This window comes from Primulina huaijiensis, chromosome 2 (genome assembly GCF_012295235.1).
Source record: "Primulina huaijiensis isolate GDHJ02 chromosome 2, ASM1229523v2, whole genome shotgun sequence".
NCBI classification, from domain to species: Eukaryota; Viridiplantae; Streptophyta; class Magnoliopsida; order Lamiales; family Gesneriaceae; genus Primulina; species Primulina huaijiensis.
This window is the reverse complement of record NC_133307.1, coordinates 28,397,738-28,417,319: the sequence shown is the minus strand read 5'-3', so window position 1 is coordinate 28,417,319 and position 19,582 is coordinate 28,397,738. Positions and strand designations below refer to the sequence as shown.

Sequence of the window (19,582 nt, the reverse complement as noted above, 5' to 3'; positions counted from 1 at the left end):
ATGGACAGATGAACACACAAAAGGACTATGCCAATTAAAGGAGATTTGTAAGAATCTTCCAAAAATGGCTATTCCTCAAGATGAGGATAATCTGGTATTGTATACCGATGCCAGTGATCATTGGTGGGCAGCAGTTCTTACTAAGCTCACACCAGAGGGAGAACAACCATGCAGATATTGTAGCGGTTTATTCTCAGATGCAGAAGCCATAAGATGGCATATCAACGAAAAGGAATTTTATGCAGTAAAAAGAGCTTTTGAAAAATGGCCATTATTTTTACTTGCAAAGAAATTCACTTTGAAAGTTGATAACACACAGGTGAAAGCGTTCTTAAGGAATAGAATTGAATCTAAACCTGAGAAGGCCAGATTATTAAGATGGCAGGCATTATGTCAAAATTATATTTTTGATATTATGATAATTAAATCTCATGAAAATATTCTTGCAGATTTTTTAACAAGAGATGGACAGCATTGACATTGATGCTATTATCAAGATGCAGAGGCATTTGAGGGAACACCTTGAAATGCTTCAAACCGAGTTCAACAAGTTGGCCGTAAACGCAGAAGTTGCGGGAAGGCTACAACAAGCCGATAAGAGAATTGTCTCTGATCGAATTACAGGATGTTTACAGGCATATACTCAGTTATGGTCTGTAATGCAAAGGCCTATCCTCCAAGGCATTGAGAAACCATTGGTTTCCCAAATGGAGAGTTTTCGAGTACAGGACTCTATACCTGTAGCGGGGGATTCAAATACCCCTTGCACAAGTGTTAAGTCGGGATCATCTATAGATGAGTCGGCTAAAACAAAAATTGAGACTCCAGATCCTTATCTCGAGTCCTCAAGTCAACCCTTCACCTCGGGGATTGAAGAGGGAGAGATCAACCTTAGGCCTCGTACTGACAAAGGCAAAACTAAGGTTGGTACTAATGAAAATGCAATTTCTCCATTTCAGGTTTACCAACAGAATTGGGAGAAATTAAACACAAGAATTGGCATCAACCCAGCCATGGTTCGAGTTGATGTTGCAGGAAAATATCCTAGGGTATGGATGAAACAAAATTCATATCCAAAGGAGGTCAAAGCCTGGTATGAATTTGGGGCTCTTGCCTCAGTTTATACTACTTCGCCCAGCTTCCCGGAGATATCAGCATTACCAAAATGGATTCAGGAAGCTGTTCATGAGACTTGGGCAAATAATGATCATTTGTCCAGAGGAGATGTTTTGGAGCTATACTTTTTCAGTGCAGCACCAGAACCAGCAGGAAAAGGCTCACACGAAGCCTTTAATTTTATCAAGCTAAGGAGGCCAGACGTGAATTCTCAAAAATTTATAAAGGATCCTCCTACAAATGAAAACCCCTTAGTCTCTTCATTTAATGAAGATGACATGTCTACCAGGAGAGCATGGGGTATCTGGGTTTGTCTCACAGAGATGGACAAAGTCAAGTTTCCATTTAAGTTTTACCAAAATTCTTTAAATGGATCATTCATGTTAAACACTATGACAGGAAAAACTACAAGCTTTGCAGAAGATCTATTCGAAAAGAAAAGAAATCTTCTATGGAACAGCAAGATGCCGGCAAGTAAAGAGACTCGTCGAAAGTTCTGTAATATGGCACACATAGGAAGATGATCAGAAAACATCTGCCTTGAATGCCAGAATCAGAAAGAACCAGAATTCGGTAAAAGTTTCAAACCGAGATCTGATCGGAAACATTTTACCGAAGCAAGGACAAGTGGGGAAGGACCACATTCACATTTTCCTCGAGGATACAAAAAGCCGAAGATTCTTCGACAAAATTAAAAGGGAGATGTGACTAAACCCACTCACCAAAAAGAAAATCCACCATGGGAGTGGAAGGACAGGACCACTAATAATCGGTGGAAAAATGACAAAGAACATCGGATACCTTATCTTTAAAGATAAAGGAAATCCAATCAAAACAAGAAACTGGACCCAAAAATTTACAATATAAATACAGGTAATTTGGAACCTGTAACACACACCAGAAAAATCAAAACTCAAAGATGTATCGAGTATATCTTAAAGTTTTGAAAAGAAGGATAAACTACAAGCGAAGTGAAGCGGCTGCTCTCAGATCAATAATTAAGATGTACAAAGAAAATGGTGATGAGATAACAGCAGATCTATTCCAGACTCATCTCTATTGGTATCTCGGAGAATTAAAAGAAGATGAGAAGTTGATTGCTAGATTAATAATCTAGAAAAAGACAAAGTGGAAGGACCATTCAACCACTACATGGTCCCAAGGCAAGCTGTAAAGGCTTATTAAGATTTGAAGTCCGAGTTTCAAATCCGAAGAAGCCTTCTATAAATAAAGAAGGAAGAAGAAAGTGAAGATCATCGAACATTTTCCTCATTTATTTCAAAACTAATTGTAATATTTTCTCTTTCTAGTTTATGTGTTTTCAAGTTTCGGCTACTATAAGTAGCTAAACAAGTTCCTCCTCCTCTACAGGAGGTTCTATGTAATAAATAAATGTTTGTGTTTGAATAAAGAGATCTTTGCTCTTAGCCCCTCTCATGTATTATTTTCAAAATTTTATCTTTTACTGTACACTCTAAGGTAGGAAACGAATTAGAGTTGTGCTAAGTGTTGCTGAAGGAATCTGCGTCTGTAACCATCGGTTGCGGTCGTGTGGTTGGATTGAGAGTAGCAGTCCGTAAAATACGGTGGATATAACCCGGTGGCATTCTGGTCAAAGAGGTAAAATATTTAATTTATTTTACGGAAGCATGATGGGCCATTAATTTAAAAAAGAAAAATCAATGTAATTAAAATGAAGATTGAGGGGTATTTTAGGAAAAATTTGAAAATTAGGTACCAAATCCAAAGTTAAAAAACTTTGGATACTGATACACAAGTTGCCCTTATTGGTACGACATCCCAAACAAATTTCGATCCACCACTCAACCTAAGCCCATCAAATATATATAATATATATATATAAACTCGCAGAGTATCTCTAAATTTCATGCTCTTTGCATTTCCATGGCTTTTACACTTGCAAACTCCAACTTCCTTTTCTTGGTATACGAAAACTGAATTTATCTTTGACACACTGATAAACTCGTTTGTTTTTCTCTTTAAGGCTTTATTTTTGGAGAATTTCATTTTATTTTGAATTTTCAGGGACCCCAAAAGGAGCAGTGTGCGGGCAATCGAGCTGCCACCCAACATTGTACTTCGTCAGGTTTTTTTTCCTCCTTTTTGTGTGTGTGTTTAATTTAAAATGTGGTTTCAGGTTTTAATTGGGTCTCAAGTTCTTTGGTTTTTTATTCATATTTTTTCTGTCACCTTTTATTCTAACATGGTTTAAGGAGTAATCTTGGCTGCTGACTTGAAGCCATTGTCTTTCTTCATTTTAAGTGGCATTCTTGAGAAGTCTTACTCTAAATTTGTTGGGATACAAGGAGGAACAATAAATTACAGAAAGTGCTGTTTCGATATTATAATTCAGAAGTCCTGAAAATCAGATCACAAGTTATTGCCATGTGCGCATTTGTGTGAATGTATTTTCACTTCGATGATAACGGGAAAATGGACACAAATCAATCTATTTTTTAAGTAAAGTCTAAATAATTTAAAGTTTGCTTAATAAGGAATTTTTATGGCGATTTTTGTCCAAGTGTCCACCATTGGCATTGCTCAAACGTCCTGGATTGACAAGGCTCCTCTTTGCGGGCATGTTACTTTACGGTGTATATACAACATATTTGAATTCATTCTCTAATTAAAAAACAGGTACATATCTTTTGAAGTGGGAAAATCTACCTCAAAGAGAAACTGCACAGAAACTGTGTCTCATACCCTTTAAAAGGTGTAAAATCGTGAAAGCGAAGGCTGTCTCAGTGGCACCATCTCCAACTGATAGCACAGAGCATAGACAGCAGTTAAGTCAAAATTATGGCTTTCGGCAGATTGGAGAACCCCTTCCAGATAATGTGACAATAAAGGATATAATGGATACAATCCCAAGAAAGGTACATTCACATAGGCACTTCTATAATCCATGCATTTTCTTTCTGACTTTTGCTCTAATGTAAGAAATTTTCTCTTGTACAGTTATCAGTTAATTATTTACTTGGTTGAAAAAGGTTGACAGGGTGGTTTTATACCCTCAACTTCTTACCTAGTTCTTATCCTGTAACTCTTTCTGGATGATATAATTATTTACTTGTTATTTGTGTAAAAGGTGTTCGAAATAGATGATATTAAAGCGTTGAAGTCTGTACTGATATCTGTAACTTCCTANGCCATCTGTGTTGCAAATTTTGCAACTTGGAAATGCTTTTAACTTTTTTGTGATCCTATAAATACCTTCTAGCTCTGAGAATCAACAGAGAATGTAAATTCACTGAATTCTTTGATGTACAGTGTTTTAACTTTTGTTTATGTTTACCCTCGGCTGTTGTGAAGTTTTTTGTTATAGGACACGATTGTGCACACAAATCATTCTCACGGAACAAATTGTTGGAAGATGTTGTTGGAACTCTGGCCTTAATGCCACTGATATACCCCTATGAACCATGGCGATTTAAGCATGATAGGCATCATGCAAAAACAAATATGTTAGTTTCCTGTTTCTAGATACTTTTCTTTTGGTAGAGTCTCGATATCCTTTTATTTTTATTCCGTCCTTTGATCTAAATGTTGTAGGAGTCCAGTGGCTTACTGTGTGTTTCTAATACATAATAATTGCTGATAAGTTTTTCTTATTAATCTAATACAAAATTTTAAAAATACGAAGTTTCTAGTTTGCTAACTTTGTTGTGAAATTGGAACTTGGATCAATCAAATTAAAGGTGTTGAATTCAAATACTTAGGCAAACCAGCTTTTAGAAAATACTCTGCCTTATCTTCATGTATAAAGATTGAGACTTGTGTCCCTGCCAGCCGTAGATATGGACATTACTCATACAAGTGAATGATTCCAAATGCAGAAAAATCAAAGAAGTTATAATTTGTTATATAAGCTGGAGTAATACTTTAAAATAAGGGAAAATACTAAAATATAGAATTGCCAATATGGAGGGGTAGGAAGAGAATGTGATCTGGGATAATTATATTCACCTTTATATTTCAGGTTGCTACATGATACGGCCTGGCACCCTCTTAAAAGAGAGAATCTCGAGTCCTCACCAGCACTTCGAAAGGCGATTATCTTTGGATACGGCCCATTCAGACCATGGATGTCTATTGCTCACTGGTAAGATTCAGTACTCATATCATTTTTAGAGTTTCCTTGTAAATGTTGTTTATATGTGTTTGGTTTCAAAAATGATCTTATAGGTTGATGTGGCATTTTGATCTGAAGAAGTTCAGATCTAATGAAGTTAACCGTGTGAAAATAAGCCTGACCTGTGTATTTGCTTTTATGGCTATTGGATGGCCGCTGATAATATACAAGGCCGGAGTCATAGGCTGGGTCAAGTTCTGGTTGATGCCGTGGTTAGGCTATCACTTCTGGGTAATGCTTCTTTCTAACATCTTTCTTGATATTCTGCAAATGGTCCATTTCTTATGTTCTCAAGATTAGGGAAGGCTTTTAGTAGGGTCGAGTGCCCACATCAAATGGAAAATTTTGAAATTTTACATGCAATATTTAAAAAATGCGAGTTTCACCTCCAAAATCATCCTTCGACCTTCCTTACCTCCTCTATCGATCTATCCACCCCCCTCTGAAAAAATGCAAGACATGGTGTTAAATTGAAACTACTTTTAAAAAACTTTTGCCTTATTTACCGCGTTTGGATGGATTTTTCATAAACATCCCCTTTTTACCAAAATGAGAAAATCCTGACCTGATTTGTCAATCATCCTATCTTACAGCTTGCTTCTCCTGTATCTCTCGTTCTGTAGGTTGGTTTTTGTATCTAAGTTCTTACTCAAAAGTTTTGAAATCTAACCCGAACTACCTGTTTGCATATCACAGATGAGCACTTTCACAATGGTCCATCACACTGCGCCTCATATACCCTTCAAGTCCTCGAATGAGTGGAATGCTGCTCAGGCCCAGCTTAGTGGAACTGTTCACTGCGATTACCCGAGTTGGTAAGAGTGCTACATTTCCTATCACCCTAAATCTAAAATGAATGAGATATAGAGGGAGAAGTTATTAATATCAAATCATTAACTAGTAGAAAAGAGAGAGAAATGTGGGGTCAAAGGTTTGGGACTAAACTTTAAGTTAAAGGTGCAATTCAATATTTTAAAATGTATAGTAGTCTCTTGATGAATCCATTTTTCTCTGTTATTGGATTGAAATTCTTTGTCATGATATCAACGTACACATTCCTCATCACATTTCATCAAGAATTCCAAGCTATAACTTGAGGGAAGCTCATAAATCGCTACAAGAAAACTGGGGGAAGGTATTATTGTTACCATCCAAATTTCGATTTATTATATTTGCTCATTTTCTATCAAGTTTTATTTCGAATGCTTGAACAGTACCTGAATGAGGCTACATGGAACTGGCGTTTGATGAAGACGCTTATGACTGTATGTCATGTTTACGACAAGGAACAAAACTACATCACCTTCAACGAACTCGCTCCCGAGGACTCTCAACCAATCGTGTTCCTTAAAAAAGTAATGCCCAAGTATGCGTGATGGCTGCACTGCGTTCTTGTTCGAATCTTGATCAATTGGTTGTCGAATTAGTTGTTACAGTCTCATATACAACAAGAAAGTTCATGTATTCTTACTCAATTTCTATAGAAAAATCAGGTATCTGAATATTGATAGAAAATACAAAGTTCTTGCCAGTGAAATTCGCTAGTCAAGTTCCTCTCGGCAATCTCTATGCTAGATGCAGCACTAAAATTCTTTGCAGCAACAAACGAGGACAATCATAAATTCCCTTCTAATAATAATAACGTGATATTTTTGTGCTTCACTTGAAAGTTAAACCTTAATTCTCCCGTCGATGCATTGAACAACCCCATTACTCCGCTGTCTCGACCTGACCTCTCGCAGGCGCTGATCACAACATTCTTGGGATCGACCCAAAACGCATCTTTCACCCTTTGATAATCAAGACTAATAGGAGGGTGCTCCTCCAGCATCCAATCGTACACATGAACCATACTTACCATGAGGCACACAGAAGCCATCACCTGTTCCGTCCCGTCCCCTGGAGCCCGCCCAAGAATGAAACGAGCCACTTGGCAGTCATGACATGGTCCAAGAGGCCATGGAACAAGGCTTCACTGTGTACCAATTTCTCGGGAACATTTGAGGGTATGTGAAGCTCTCCTGTTCGGAGGAGATTAAGAAGGACCTCAACGCAATCCGAGTTTCGATCGATGAAGGGATGGAGCCGAAGATGGTTTGATGGAGAAGGGATGGATCGACTCCACAACCATCTTTATCCATTTATAAGAAGCAGTTTAAATCCTTTCTTTTTCTTTAAAAAAATACATGGTGAGGTAAGGTCAGTTTTTAAATTACATATTATAACTCTAATTTATTTTCATTTAATAAGTTAATATAATATTTGAAATTTTATTTTTTATGCCATAAAATTTATTTATCCTACTTGAAAATTATATTTAGTCTTTCGAAAACAAGACTAAATTAATATCAATAAAGCATTTCTATAAATATTTAATTATTTATCCAATATTTTAAAAAGATTGTTAATAAATTTATTACGTGTATTTTGGTTAATATAATACGAATAACATATCCAATATTTTAAAAAGATTGTTAATAAATTTATTACGTGTATTTTGGTTAATATAATACGAATAACATAATTAATTCATATTTTAAAATCAAATCAATCAGCAAATAATTTATGAGTATGTCTCTTGTGAGACTGTCTCACGAATCTTTATCTGTGAGACAGGTCAACCCTACCGATATTCACAATAAAAAGTAATATTCTTAACATAAAAACAATACTTTTTTAATGGCTGACCCAAATAAGAGATATGTCTTACAAAATACGACCCGTGAGACCATCTCACATAAGTTTTTGCATAATAAAAAAGGTTTGTACACATAATAATAATAATAATATTATTATTATTTATTTTATTTTTGAATCAAATAAAACGACAAAGTAGAGGATGAGCAAAATCTGCAAGAAGAGATGAAAAATGAAGAATGTGCATCATTCACATCGATACTCATGGCTCTCAACTCTTATTGGTACGATATCCCAAACAAAATTCTATCCACCACTCAACCTAAGCCCATCAAATATATATAAGCTCTAAATTTCATGTTCTTTGTATTTCCATGGCTTGTAGACTTGCACATTCCGGCTTTCTTTTCTTGGTATGCCAAAACTGAATTTATCTTTGACAAACTCATAAAGTCGTTTCTTTTTCTCTTTAAGGCTTTATTTTTGGAGAATTTCATTTTGTTTTTAATTGTCAGAGACCCCAAAAGAAGCAGTGTGCGGGCAAACGAGCTGATGCCCAAAATTGCACTTCACCAGGTTATGTTTTTATGTTCTTTATTTTTTTTTGGGTGATCTTTTATCTTTTTATTTTTTGGTGTGTTTAATGTAAAATGTGGTTTCAGGGTTGAATTGAACTGCAAGTTTTTTTGGTTTTCTATTCATATTTCCTTTTGCACCTCTTGTTCTAACATGGTTTAAGGAGTAATTTTGGCTCCTAACTTGAAGCCATTGTCTTCCTTCATTCGCAATATGAAGCGCTGATGAAGGAATTAATGTTTTTTTGTGCAAAGTTTCTATTTTCAAATATTATCCATGGAGTCCTAAGAAGAAACTAAAATAAGTGAGAGATTGAATGAAGCTGACAAACAAGACAAAAGACAATGGACCCTGCTATAAGGATGAATTGAAAATTGGAAAAGAATGAATGTACAGAGATTGCAATGAATCTTGCTAGAAGTATTGTCATATGATTGACTTTTCTTGTTGTAGAAGATATTTACCTCTCCTTCCTGAGTGGCATTCTTGTGAAGTCTTACTCTAAATTTGTTGGAACACAAGGAGGAACAACAAAATACAGAAAGTGATGTTTCGATATTAGAAGTTCTGAAAATCAGATCACAAGTTATTGCCATGTGCGCATTTGTGTGAATGTATTTTCACTTCGATGATAACGGGAAAATGGACACAATTCAATCTGTTTTTGAGTAAAGTCTGCTTCACAAGGAATTTTTTTGGCGAATTTTGTCCAAGTCAGTGTCCACCACCATTGGCATTGCTCATACATCCTGGATTAACATGTTTCGTCTTTGCAGGCATGTTACTTTAAGGTGTATAAATAACATATTTTTATTCATTGTCTAATAAAAAAAGGTACATATCTTTTGAAGTGGGAAAATCTACCTCAAAGAGGAACTGCACAGAAACTGTGTCTCATACCCTTTAAAAGGTGTAAAATTGTGAAAGCGAAGGCTGTCTCAGTGGCACCATCTCCAACTGATAGCACAGAGCATAGACAACAGTTATGTCAAAATTATGGCTTTCGGCAGATTGGAGAACCTCTACCAGATAATGTTACGATAAAAGATATAATCGATACATTACCAAGAAAGGTACGTTTACATTTGCACTTCTTTAATCCACACATTTTCTTTCTGACTTTTGCTCTAATGTAAGAAATTTTCTCTTGTACAGTTATCAGTTAATTATTTACTTGGTTGAAAAAGGTTGACAGGGTGGTTTTATACCCTCAACTGCTTACCTAGTTCTTATCCTGTAATTCTTACTATTTGGAACCCTTTTAAGTACCTCAGAACTAATAATAACTTGGGTTCATTTCATGATAGCTACTGGGATGCCACTCCCTTTAACTGAAAACTCTTGTGAGGCATCCCTTTAACGAAAAACTCTTGTGATTCTATAACTAAACATGGTTAAGTGCAACCAGAAGAAAGAGAATTCAGTTACTTTATGTACCAGTTTTACATCACATTCCCAATGTTTTACCTTTGTTATTTGTGTAAAAGGTGTTCGAAATTGATGATATCAAAGCATGGAAGTCTGTACTGGTATCTGTAACTTCCTATTCTTTGGGGATTTGGATGATAGCCAAAGCACCATGGTATCTTCTTCCACTGTCTTGGGCCTGGACTGGTACTGCTATTACAGGGGTTAGTTATGTTCTTATAATTCCTATACGCTTCATTGTTTTCAGTTCATTGATCCTTCGAAGTGTGGAAGAAATAAAGATACAAACATTGAAGGAATCCATTTATCAAACGCCCCACCCCCCCTCCAAACATCAAATTCGGCCCAGTAAAGGCAAAGGCCATCTGTGTTGCAAATTTGCAACTAGGAAATGCTTTAAATTTTTTTATGATCCTATAAATATCTTATAGTTCATGTCAATTCACCAAATTCTTTGATGACGTACAATGTTTTAACTTTTGTTTATGTTCACCCTTCGGCCGTTGTGAAGTTTTTTGTTATAGGACATGATTGTGCACACAAATCATTCTCACGGAACAAATTATTGGAAGATGTTGTTGGAACTCTGGCCTTCATGCCACTGATATACCCCTATGAACCATGGCGATTTAAGCATGATAGGCATCATGCAAAAACAAATATGTTAGTTTCCTGTTTCTTGATACTTTTTTCTTTTGGTAGAGTTTCAATATCTTTTTATGTTTATTTAGTCCTTCGATCTAATGTTGTAGTAGTCCGGTGGCTTACTGTGTGTTTCCAATAATTGCTCCTAAGATTTTCTTATTAATCTAACACAAAATTTTAAAATATGAAGTTTCTAGTTTGTTGAATTTGTTGTGTGGAACTTGGAGCGTGCAAAGGTATTGAGTTCAAATGCCAAGGCAAACCAACTTTTAGAAAACACACTCTACCCTGTCTTTATGTATAAAGATTGAGACTTGTGTCCCTGCCAGCCGTAGATATGGACATTACTAATGCAAGTGAATGATTCCAAATGCAGAAAAATCAAAAAAGTTATAACTTATAATTTGTTTTATAAGCTGGAGTAATATTGTAAGAAAGGAAAAAAACTAAAATATCAAATTACCAAGGAAGTAGAGGTAGGAAGAGAATGTGAAATGGGATAATTTAATTCACCTTTATATTTCAGGTTGCTAGAGGATACGGCCTGGCACCCTGTTAAAAGAGAGGAATTTGAGTCCTCACCGGCACTTCGAAAGGCGATTATCTTTGGATATGGCCCATTCAGAACATGGATGTCTATTGCTCACTGGTAAGATTCAGTACATATCATTGTTGAGTTTCATTGAAAATCTCGCTTTATATGTGTTTGGTTAAAAAATAATCTTACAGGTTGATGTGGCACTTTGATCTGAAGAAGTTCAGACCTAATGAAGTTAACCGTGTGAAAATAAGCCTGGCCTGTGTATTTGCTTTTATGGCTATTGGATGGCCACTGATAATATACAAGACCGGAGTCATAGGCTGGGTCAAGTTCTGGTTGATGCCGTGGTTAGGCTATCACTTCTGGGTAATGCTTTTTTCTAACATCTTTTTTTATATTCTGCAAATGGCCCATTTGTTATGTTCTCAAGATTTAGTGGAGGATTTAGTAGGGTCAAGTGCCCACCTCAAATGGAAAATTTTGAAATTTTACATGCAATATTTAAAACTGCGTGTTGCACCTTCAAAAATCAGTTTAATCATCCTTCGACCTTCCTTACCTCCTCTACCGATCTATCCTTCCTCCCCTCCTTAATTCTTGGATGTGCCCTGCCTAGGATGTGGTTTTGATAGTTTATCACATTGCTGTATTAACCCAAGAACTCATCAACTTTAAAATTGATTTGGTCTCTTAGTTCTATTGGAATATCTATTTTGCCAGTTCTAGTCAAAATAAAATTAATTATATCATTATGATGATGTCATAATATAATTGCACACATTTAAAAGTGGGAAAATGCAAAGTATGAGATGGGGTTAAATTGATTAAAAGTTGAAAAAATGCAAGAGATGGTGTTAAATTGAAACCACTCGAAAAAAAACCTTTGCCCTATTTACCCACGTTTGGGTGAATTTTTAACGAACATCCTTTTGTTACTAAAACGAGAAAAAAGAGAACCACGATCTTGACCTGATTTACCAATCAACCTATCTCAGCTTACCTCTCCTGTATCTCTAGTTTTGTAGATTGGTTGTATATAAGCATCATTAATCAAAGAAAGACTGGGGAATTGGCTGTTTTATTGATGAATAATGATGATGAGTTACATCAGAATATATAGAAGTTCTACCAAATCAAAATACTATCTATTCTAGTCTAATTTTAATTTAAACATTAATTTGAATTTAAACATGAAAGATAAAATGTTATCTAAACTAAAAAAGTCAAAGAGTTATCTTATCATCTAATCTTTTGATATTCAACACACCCCTCAAGCTGGATCGTATATGTTAATCATACCCAACTTGGAAATCATGTCTTCAAACTTGGATGATTCAGATTCAGCGAGCCGAGTTTTTTTATTATTTTCTTCCACCAATTTGGTAGGAGCTTCAAGAATCACATTAGGTAATTGTTCATTGATCTCCCAAAAATTTGGTTTTTCTATTTTTCCCCATGACATTTTTTTGTGAAAATGGTGTATTTCCAGAAAAGAAACATGAATAGTGATATAAAATTTTGGGCTATAGTATTGAAACAATTGTACCATTTCTTACTGGGAGTGTATCCCAAAAAACTGCATTTCTCTGCTCTTGGATCCAACTTGGAACGTGACCCTTTAGGCACGTGCACATATGCGGTGCAACCAAAATTTTCATGTGTAGGGCAGAATGAATTCGATTGTCTGGAAATACCCTCTTTAAACATTCCAATATTGTGGTAAAATTTGGAATTTTTGTGGGCAGCCCATTAATTAAGTAGGATGCCGTCAATATTGCTTATCCTCATAGGTACTTTGGAATATTCATGTAAAACATCATAGCTCTAGCTACTTCTAACAAGTGCTATTTTTCATTTTGACTATTCCATTTTGTTCACGGTTATGGTGACATGAGAATTGGTGTAAAAATACCTCTCTTTTAAAAAGGTTGACAAAACTATATTAAAATATTTTGTCCCGTTATCAGATCTCAAGATGCAAATTCTTGTTTAAAATTGAGTTTTTCTCATTTGTAAAAGTTTGTTGAGAAATGGGTTTGGATCATGGTATTGAAATGTTTAAAGAGATGGGGAATTGGCTATTTTGTTGAATGAACAATAACGAAGAGTTACATCAGAATATATAGAAGTTCTACCTAATCAAAATACTATCTAATCTAATCTAATTTGAATTTAAACATGAAAGATAATATGATATCTAAACTACCGACAAATCAAAAAGTCATCTTATCATCTAATCTTTTGATATTTCAACAAGTTCTTACTCCATATTTTGGATATCTAACCCGAACTACCTGTTTGCATTTCGCAGATGAGCACTTTCACAATGGTCCATCACACTGCTCCTCATATACCCTTCAAGTCTTCAAATGAGTGGAATGCTGCTCAGGCCCAGCTTAATGGAACTGTTCACTGCGATTACCCGAGTTGGTAAGAGTGCTTCATTTTCTATCTCCCTAAATCTAAGTGAATTAGATATCGAGGGAGAAGTTGTTAATATCAAATCATTAACTAGTAGAAAAGAGAGAGAAATATGTGGGGCCAAAGGTTTGCAACTACATTTAAAGTTAAAGCTGTTAATAAAGGTGCAACTCAGATTTTTTAAAATGTATAGTAGCCCAATATCATATGTTGATTGCTGTAATACATAGACGATCATAAAGGACAGCGAAGACATTCGTCGTTACCCAATATTATCTTTTCTTCTCTAGATGAATCCATTTTTCTATGTGATAGGATTGAAATTCTTTGTCATGATATCAACGTACACATTCCTCATCACATTTCATCGAGAATTCCTAGCTATAATTTGAGGAAAGCTCATAAATCGCTTCAAGAAAACTGGGGGAAGGTATTATCATTACCATCCAAATTTCGATTTATTATGTTTGCTCATTTTCTATGAAGTTTTATTTTGAATGGTTAACAGTACCTGAATGAAGCTACATGGAATTGGCGTTTGATGAAGACGATTCTGACCATATGTCATGTTTACGACAAGGACCAAAACTACATCGCCTTCGACGAACTCGCCCCAGAGGACTCTCAACCAATCACATTCCTTAAAAAAGTAATGCCCAATTATGCGTGATTTTTTAGTGTGGTGGCACTGCATTTTTGTTCGGATCTTGATTCATTTTTTTGTCGAATGAGTTGTCACAGTCTCATATACAACAAGTAAAGTCTTGTATTCTTACTCAAGTTTTATAGAAAAATCGTAAATCTGATCATCATCAGCTGCATGATCAGATATACAATTTCGTTTATTGATAGAAAATACGAAGTTCTTTCCAGTGAAAGTCACCAGTCAAGTTCCTCTGGGCAATCTCTATGTTAGCTGCCACTGGGTGATCTCTACCCTGTTTTGCTAGGACAATTGGATCCTCTATGGCCATATGAAAGCATGTGTGTTTACATCTCATGTTTTTACCCGTACAACTCGAAATTAAAACCCAAATCTCTACTGCAATCCAAAATAAATTACGTAGGACAAAGGAGAAACACCCTTCAATTTTCATGATGTGTTTCTTAGTGCTCACTTCTTTGGCAAATGTGAGGACTTCATGAAATTTGTGCAAGAACTTGTTTGTTGTAGTTGAGTAACTTTGACACTATAATTTTGGACATGAAATGACTCAAAGTTTTGCATCTACAGCTAAAAGCTCACAGCACTTTGACCCCATTTGATAGTGTGTTTTTAAACTCGATCATAAACTAATTTTGTACTCGGTCACCCGAAAAAGCAAAGAGATCAAAATAGATGATTCCCAAATTATCGATATTCTTTGGTTGGAGAGAATGCATAAAGTGGTTGAAAGTGCAAAAGAAAGCATGATGTTTATCCGGAAAAAAAAACAAACAAACAAACAAAAAAAAAACCACTTTCCACCCTCCCATGACATGACCTATTAGACTAAGCGAAAAACATCTCATTTTTTAAATTAGCAAAAGATGTAAACTATACTTCCTTCCAAAATAAGAGTATCATATCATCAAGTTGTTTAGGTCCTCTCATTTGCAAGTAAATTACGTAACAAATCGAGTTAAACCACACCGTAATGGATATGTGCACTAGAAAGGATAAGAATCAGTATTGGAAAAGTAAAGGGCGAAAAAAGTTAGATGTCCCGATTCGAGGAGACTTGGCAAACACTAAATTTTGCGGTCCCTAGAAAGCCACGAAAATGATAGATGTAAGTTGTAACCTTCTGTAGTATGTGCTAATAGTAATAGATCACGGTGGACGCCGTGGGACTAATGCGACCATCAATCTCATAGATGGGGAAAGACAAAGCTACTAATGTCAACAACATGTTGATTCACAAACTCAAAATTAGTACTCTCGACCGGAACGCGAGTCAATCCGGCTCGGTAAAAATTTGTTCGTTTAAGCCTGACCCAGTTAAACAGGACTGCGGGTTTTCGACTAATAACCCAGAGAAATTTGTAAGGGGGCAGATTTTTTTTGTTATCAAAATAATTTTCTCAATTTTTATATTTCATGTATGCTTTTTTTTAAAAAATAATTCTTTATGCTTTAAAAAAATATATTTATTGAGTTAACATGTTTATAAATAGTTTCTATTTTTTTCTTTCACATTCTCTTATTTTATTTCGATATTTTAGTTACAACTGTTAGGTTTCTCCATGGTTTGTGCATTTAGTGTTTTCTGCTAGAAGCAAAGAAACACACCTTAACAATTTTGTTGAGCAATCAATTTCCTATGCCATTATGATACCTTCGCACATTGTGAACTGCAGACAACACTCATGTTCTTCTATAATTACAAAATCACCTAAAAGTATACATCACTTGCAATCCAAGAAACATAGTGGAAGCATTCAAAACAAAGGTATGCCAATCAAACTTTGGTTAATCTGTCAAAAATCATATAATTGGTGGAGGCTTAGTTTCCCATATATCAAAAACATTTTCTTCACTATGTAGTGCAAAAAGTCGATCCCCGCCTATCGAAAAGTCGAATATCGAACCACCCCGACTGTTCTTCAACCTCGACGTCAATACCCACTCGGGACCACAAAACACCGATATACTGTCATTCATCGACGAAAATAGCTGTCCATCGTGCAATGCCAGCTTTGGATAGCAGGGTTCGTCCGGCATTTGGCCCTTCATAAGCCTACTTCTCGAACTCCACCTGACAGTTCCTTCAGAACCCCTCAAATCTATGAATCCCAAATCCTCATACTCATTCACCACGCATATCGAATTTGTTTCCTCCATCGCTATCGCATCCCTGACCCTTCGTTCTTCATTTATCGGATCCCCAATATCACACCAACCCCACACCATGTTTTTAACCCGAAAATCCAACAAGCTAACGTAACAATAATCTTTTCTTGGGAACATTGTTGAAACTAACAAACAGTTTGTACGATGTAACCATTGCAACTTGTCAGCATCACCGAGTGACCATCCGTTCGGTTCGTAGAAAAAATCTATCTGTTTTCCGGTTACTTGATCCCAAACACCGATCCCATACTCGTTGCTTCGACCTTTACAACTAGAAAACAACTTGGAATATGAATCAGTACACAATGCACCACCGGTGTAACTCTTCACCTGATTTTCGTGCTTCACGTGAAACTTAAACCTTAATTCTCCCGTCAATGCATTGAACAATCCCATTCCTCCGTCGTCTCGGCCTAACCTCTCGCAGGCGCTGATGACAACATTCTTGGGATCGACCCAAATCGCATCATTCACCCTTTGATAATCAAGATTAATAGGAGGGTGCTCTTCCAGCATCCAATCATACACATGAACCATACTACCATGAGCCACACAGAAGCCACCATCTGGTCCGGCCCGAATGGCCGTGCCGTCCCCTGGAGCCCGCCCGACAATGGAACGAGCCAAATGGAGCCGATTCCCGTCGAATGGGCCCCACTTGGCAGTCCTGACATGGTCCAAGAGGCCATAGAACAGGGCTTCACTGTATACCAATTTCTCAGGAACATTTGAGGGTATGTGAAGCTCCCCTGTTCGAAGGAGATCAAGAAGGACCGCAAAGCAATCCGGGTTTCGATCGATGAAGTGTTCAGTGATGGCGTCGGATTGGAGACCCCAATTTTCATCAAACATAGAGCCGAAGAGGGAATTCTGGCCAGCGTTCCCCAGGGTTGTGGCCGTGGTTTCAAAGTTCCGGCCGCCAACATTGAATCTCACCCTATCTTTCTGAACTCCCATTATTCCGCTGAAATCACCCCAAGAAATGGATTTTGATCTTCAAAGTGACGGAACCAATAGAGATAAATGAATCACAAAACAAACTATATATGAAATCAAAATCAAGAGCTTAGTGTAGCCGAAAGAACATAAGGAGAACAATATCCAGGAAAATAAGGAGAAAAGGGGATCAAGTTTCAAATTTTAACGCATCAATCCAAGTACCCAGAAAGCTCGCAGAGAAATCAGAAATAAATATATTCACTTAACGCAGAAAATCTGTAGCTTTTTTAGCAGAAAATATGCATATGGAAATGATTGACAGAGGATGAAAAAGGAATCGAAAAACTGCGAAGTACATATCAAAGATTTCCCAGATGGGCTTGAGAATCTTGTGGAATTCGGTGAAAAAGTGCGGAAAATTCAAGGCGGGGGGCAGTTGGATTTTCAGAATCCACTCTGTTTTCTGATCTAGTGTTTTACCATTTTCTGCATTTGTTGATCCTATGAACCAATTATTCTTTAAGCTTTTTATAGAAGAATAATCGTTTTCGGTACCTTTTAATATTTAAGCAGTTTGTATGTAAAAATTTAAAAATCATAGTAAAATAAAAAATAAAGAGATTATCTTGATAAGATTTTTTTATAATTTATAGTAATAATTATTTAAGTAATTTATTTTTTATTTTTAAAAATTTTTATAATATTTATTTTACAACAATTGTTTTTGTATTTTTTAATATCTGACAACAAATATAAGATATTTTGATCGAACCTTTAAGAATATAATCGTCTACGTTGTAGTTAAAATTATTTTTGACTAGAAAGTAAAACAATTCTGTTCGAAATATTTTTGCAAGTCGAAATTACTTAAATGCTTGTTAATCGTGAGTTTTTTTAATTTTTTGAAAAATCATCTATATTATATTTAATAATCTACTCGGTAGATTTTACATCATAATATCAAATTTGAAGTAAATAAAATAAACTAATTAATATTACTAAAACTCAAAATAAATATTTATATACAAAAATATGAGATCGTCTTACATGTCAATTATGTGAAACAGATCTCCAACTCAAACCAACTTATAAAAGTATCAATTTTTATATCAAAAATATTATTTTATGATAATTATAAATCAGATCAATATGTTGAAATATAAAAATCTATGAGGCTGTCTTACAAAGACGTACTTTTATGTATAAAATATATCCAATATTTTAAAAAAATTATATATAAAAAAATTTTAAATTATAAATCTATGATATATATATATAATTTTTTTCAAAAATAAGAATAGATATCGTGGAAGAAATGAAGTGGGGGAAGTTGGTGAAAAATCTCCAATCAAAACAATTCTTTGGGTTCACTCTCTATCCACAAAATTGTGGTACTGTCATAAAAATTGTGGTACACTTCATGTGGAAATGTGGTAATAAAAAAGTACCCAGGGACTGAACATAAAAAACGACGGTTGGAGACTGAAGGCCAATTTTTCGAATGAAGTGAGTAAAAATTATTAATTTTTATATTTTTGGGACACGTCTTCTGGTCAAAGAAAATTAATTATATACTTGGGAAGTTGGTTAAGACATGGGACCAAGTCAATTCTATGGAAAGTCAACTCAGCTGCCACAAATAGCTGCGTGTCCACTGGGACATACATACATACATATATACATAATCATAAACAGATGCCTCAACTGAGGTAGTTATTTTCTAATAAAAAAATTGTTTATTATTGATTAGTAAAATAAAAAAAAATTACGTGTCTGTTACATTTTTTTTTCATGAATTTAAAAATATATATACATGGGGATGGAGAAATTTTTTTAGGAATTTTAAAAATATGGGAAATGGGAATACTTGGTGAGTTATGATTTTACTAAAATAAAACCTAAATTTATGTAATTTGCAGTTTTTTGTTTGCAAAATTTTGCTGGAAGAAGACATCGAAACTTAAATTTGGACCAAAATTTTTGGATTTCGATCAAAAGTTTAAATAAATGGTTCGTTTCAATTGGTGTTCAAATATGATATTTTATTTTATTTATTTAAATGAATACATAATATTAGTCTTACAGCATGAAATAAAATATTGAAACCGAATATATGCCACATTGTACTTGTGCTGCTAGGAAAATTGACAAATTAAATGGTAAAAATTACCTAGAAAACTTATTTAAAGTATTTTCAAGGGTATGTGTATTAAACTTTTATTAGTTCTTATTAGATTCGGGCATTTTGCATGCAAAATAATATTTCTGAGAGTTTTTTTTAATATGTTTCCTA

The 19,582-nt window shown here is 35.1% G+C and overlaps 4 protein-coding genes across 4 annotated transcripts in view; 2 read left to right on the top strand and 2 right to left on the bottom strand.

Moving 5' to 3' along the window:
* LOC140971315 (formin-like protein 18) overlaps window positions 1–5,236 on the bottom strand; it is a 33,263-nt gene extending 28,027 nt beyond the window's left edge. The window contains exon 1 of the mRNA XM_073433527.1: window positions 5,104–5,236. The gene's annotated coding sequence lies outside the window, so the exon portion shown is untranslated. The remainder of the gene's footprint in view (window positions 1–5,103) is intronic.
* Window positions 2,924–17,081, top strand: LOC140971319 (omega-6 fatty acid desaturase, chloroplastic-like). The gene is made up of 11 exons (XM_073433535.1): window positions 2,924–3,060; window positions 3,163–3,223; window positions 3,775–4,013; window positions 4,226–4,294; window positions 4,408–4,601; window positions 5,117–5,239; window positions 5,323–5,500; window positions 5,966–6,085; window positions 6,291–6,404; window positions 6,484–7,205; window positions 16,984–17,081. Exons 1-10 carry the CDS (start codon window positions 3,022–3,024, stop codon window positions 6,643–6,645), a joined length of 1,299 nt encoding a protein of 432 aa, XP_073289636.1. The 5' UTR covers window positions 2,924–3,021; the 3' UTR covers window positions 6,646–7,205; window positions 16,984–17,081.
* Window positions 8,101–14,362, top strand: LOC140971317 (omega-6 fatty acid desaturase, chloroplastic). Its single transcript, XM_073433532.1, has 10 exons — window positions 8,101–8,319; window positions 8,422–8,482; window positions 9,317–9,555; window positions 9,970–10,113; window positions 10,422–10,573; window positions 11,082–11,204; window positions 11,285–11,462; window positions 13,408–13,526; window positions 13,833–13,947; window positions 14,026–14,362. Exons 1-10 carry the CDS (start codon window positions 8,281–8,283, stop codon window positions 14,185–14,187), a joined length of 1,332 nt encoding a protein of 443 aa, XP_073289633.1. The 5' UTR covers window positions 8,101–8,280; the 3' UTR covers window positions 14,188–14,362.
* On the bottom strand, window positions 15,799–17,802 carry LOC140971318 (BTB/POZ domain-containing protein At4g30940-like). Its single transcript, XM_073433533.1, has 2 exons — window positions 17,646–17,802; window positions 15,799–17,314 (listed from the first exon to the last, which is right to left on the bottom strand). Exon 2 carries the CDS (start codon window positions 17,305–17,307, stop codon window positions 15,985–15,987), a length of 1,323 nt encoding a protein of 440 aa, XP_073289634.1. The 5' UTR covers window positions 17,308–17,314; window positions 17,646–17,802; the 3' UTR covers window positions 15,799–15,984.
* Window positions 17,803–19,582: the final 1,780 nt, after the last annotated feature.

Coding starts and splice junctions, on each gene's coding strand:
- LOC140971317 (XM_073433532.1), top strand. CDS start 8,281: ATGGCTTGTAGACTTGCACATTCCGGCTTTCTTTTCTTG. Junction 10,114..10,421: donor CTGGTACTGCTATTACAGGG/GTTAGTTATGTT, acceptor GCCGTTGTGAAG/TTTTTTGTTATAGGACATGA. Junction 11,205..11,284: donor TGGATGTCTATTGCTCACTG/GTAAGATTCAGT, acceptor ATAATCTTACAG/GTTGATGTGGCACTTTGATC.
- LOC140971318 (XM_073433533.1), bottom strand. CDS start 17,307: ATGGGAGTTCAGAAAGATAGGGTGAGATTCAATGTTGGCGGCCGGAAC.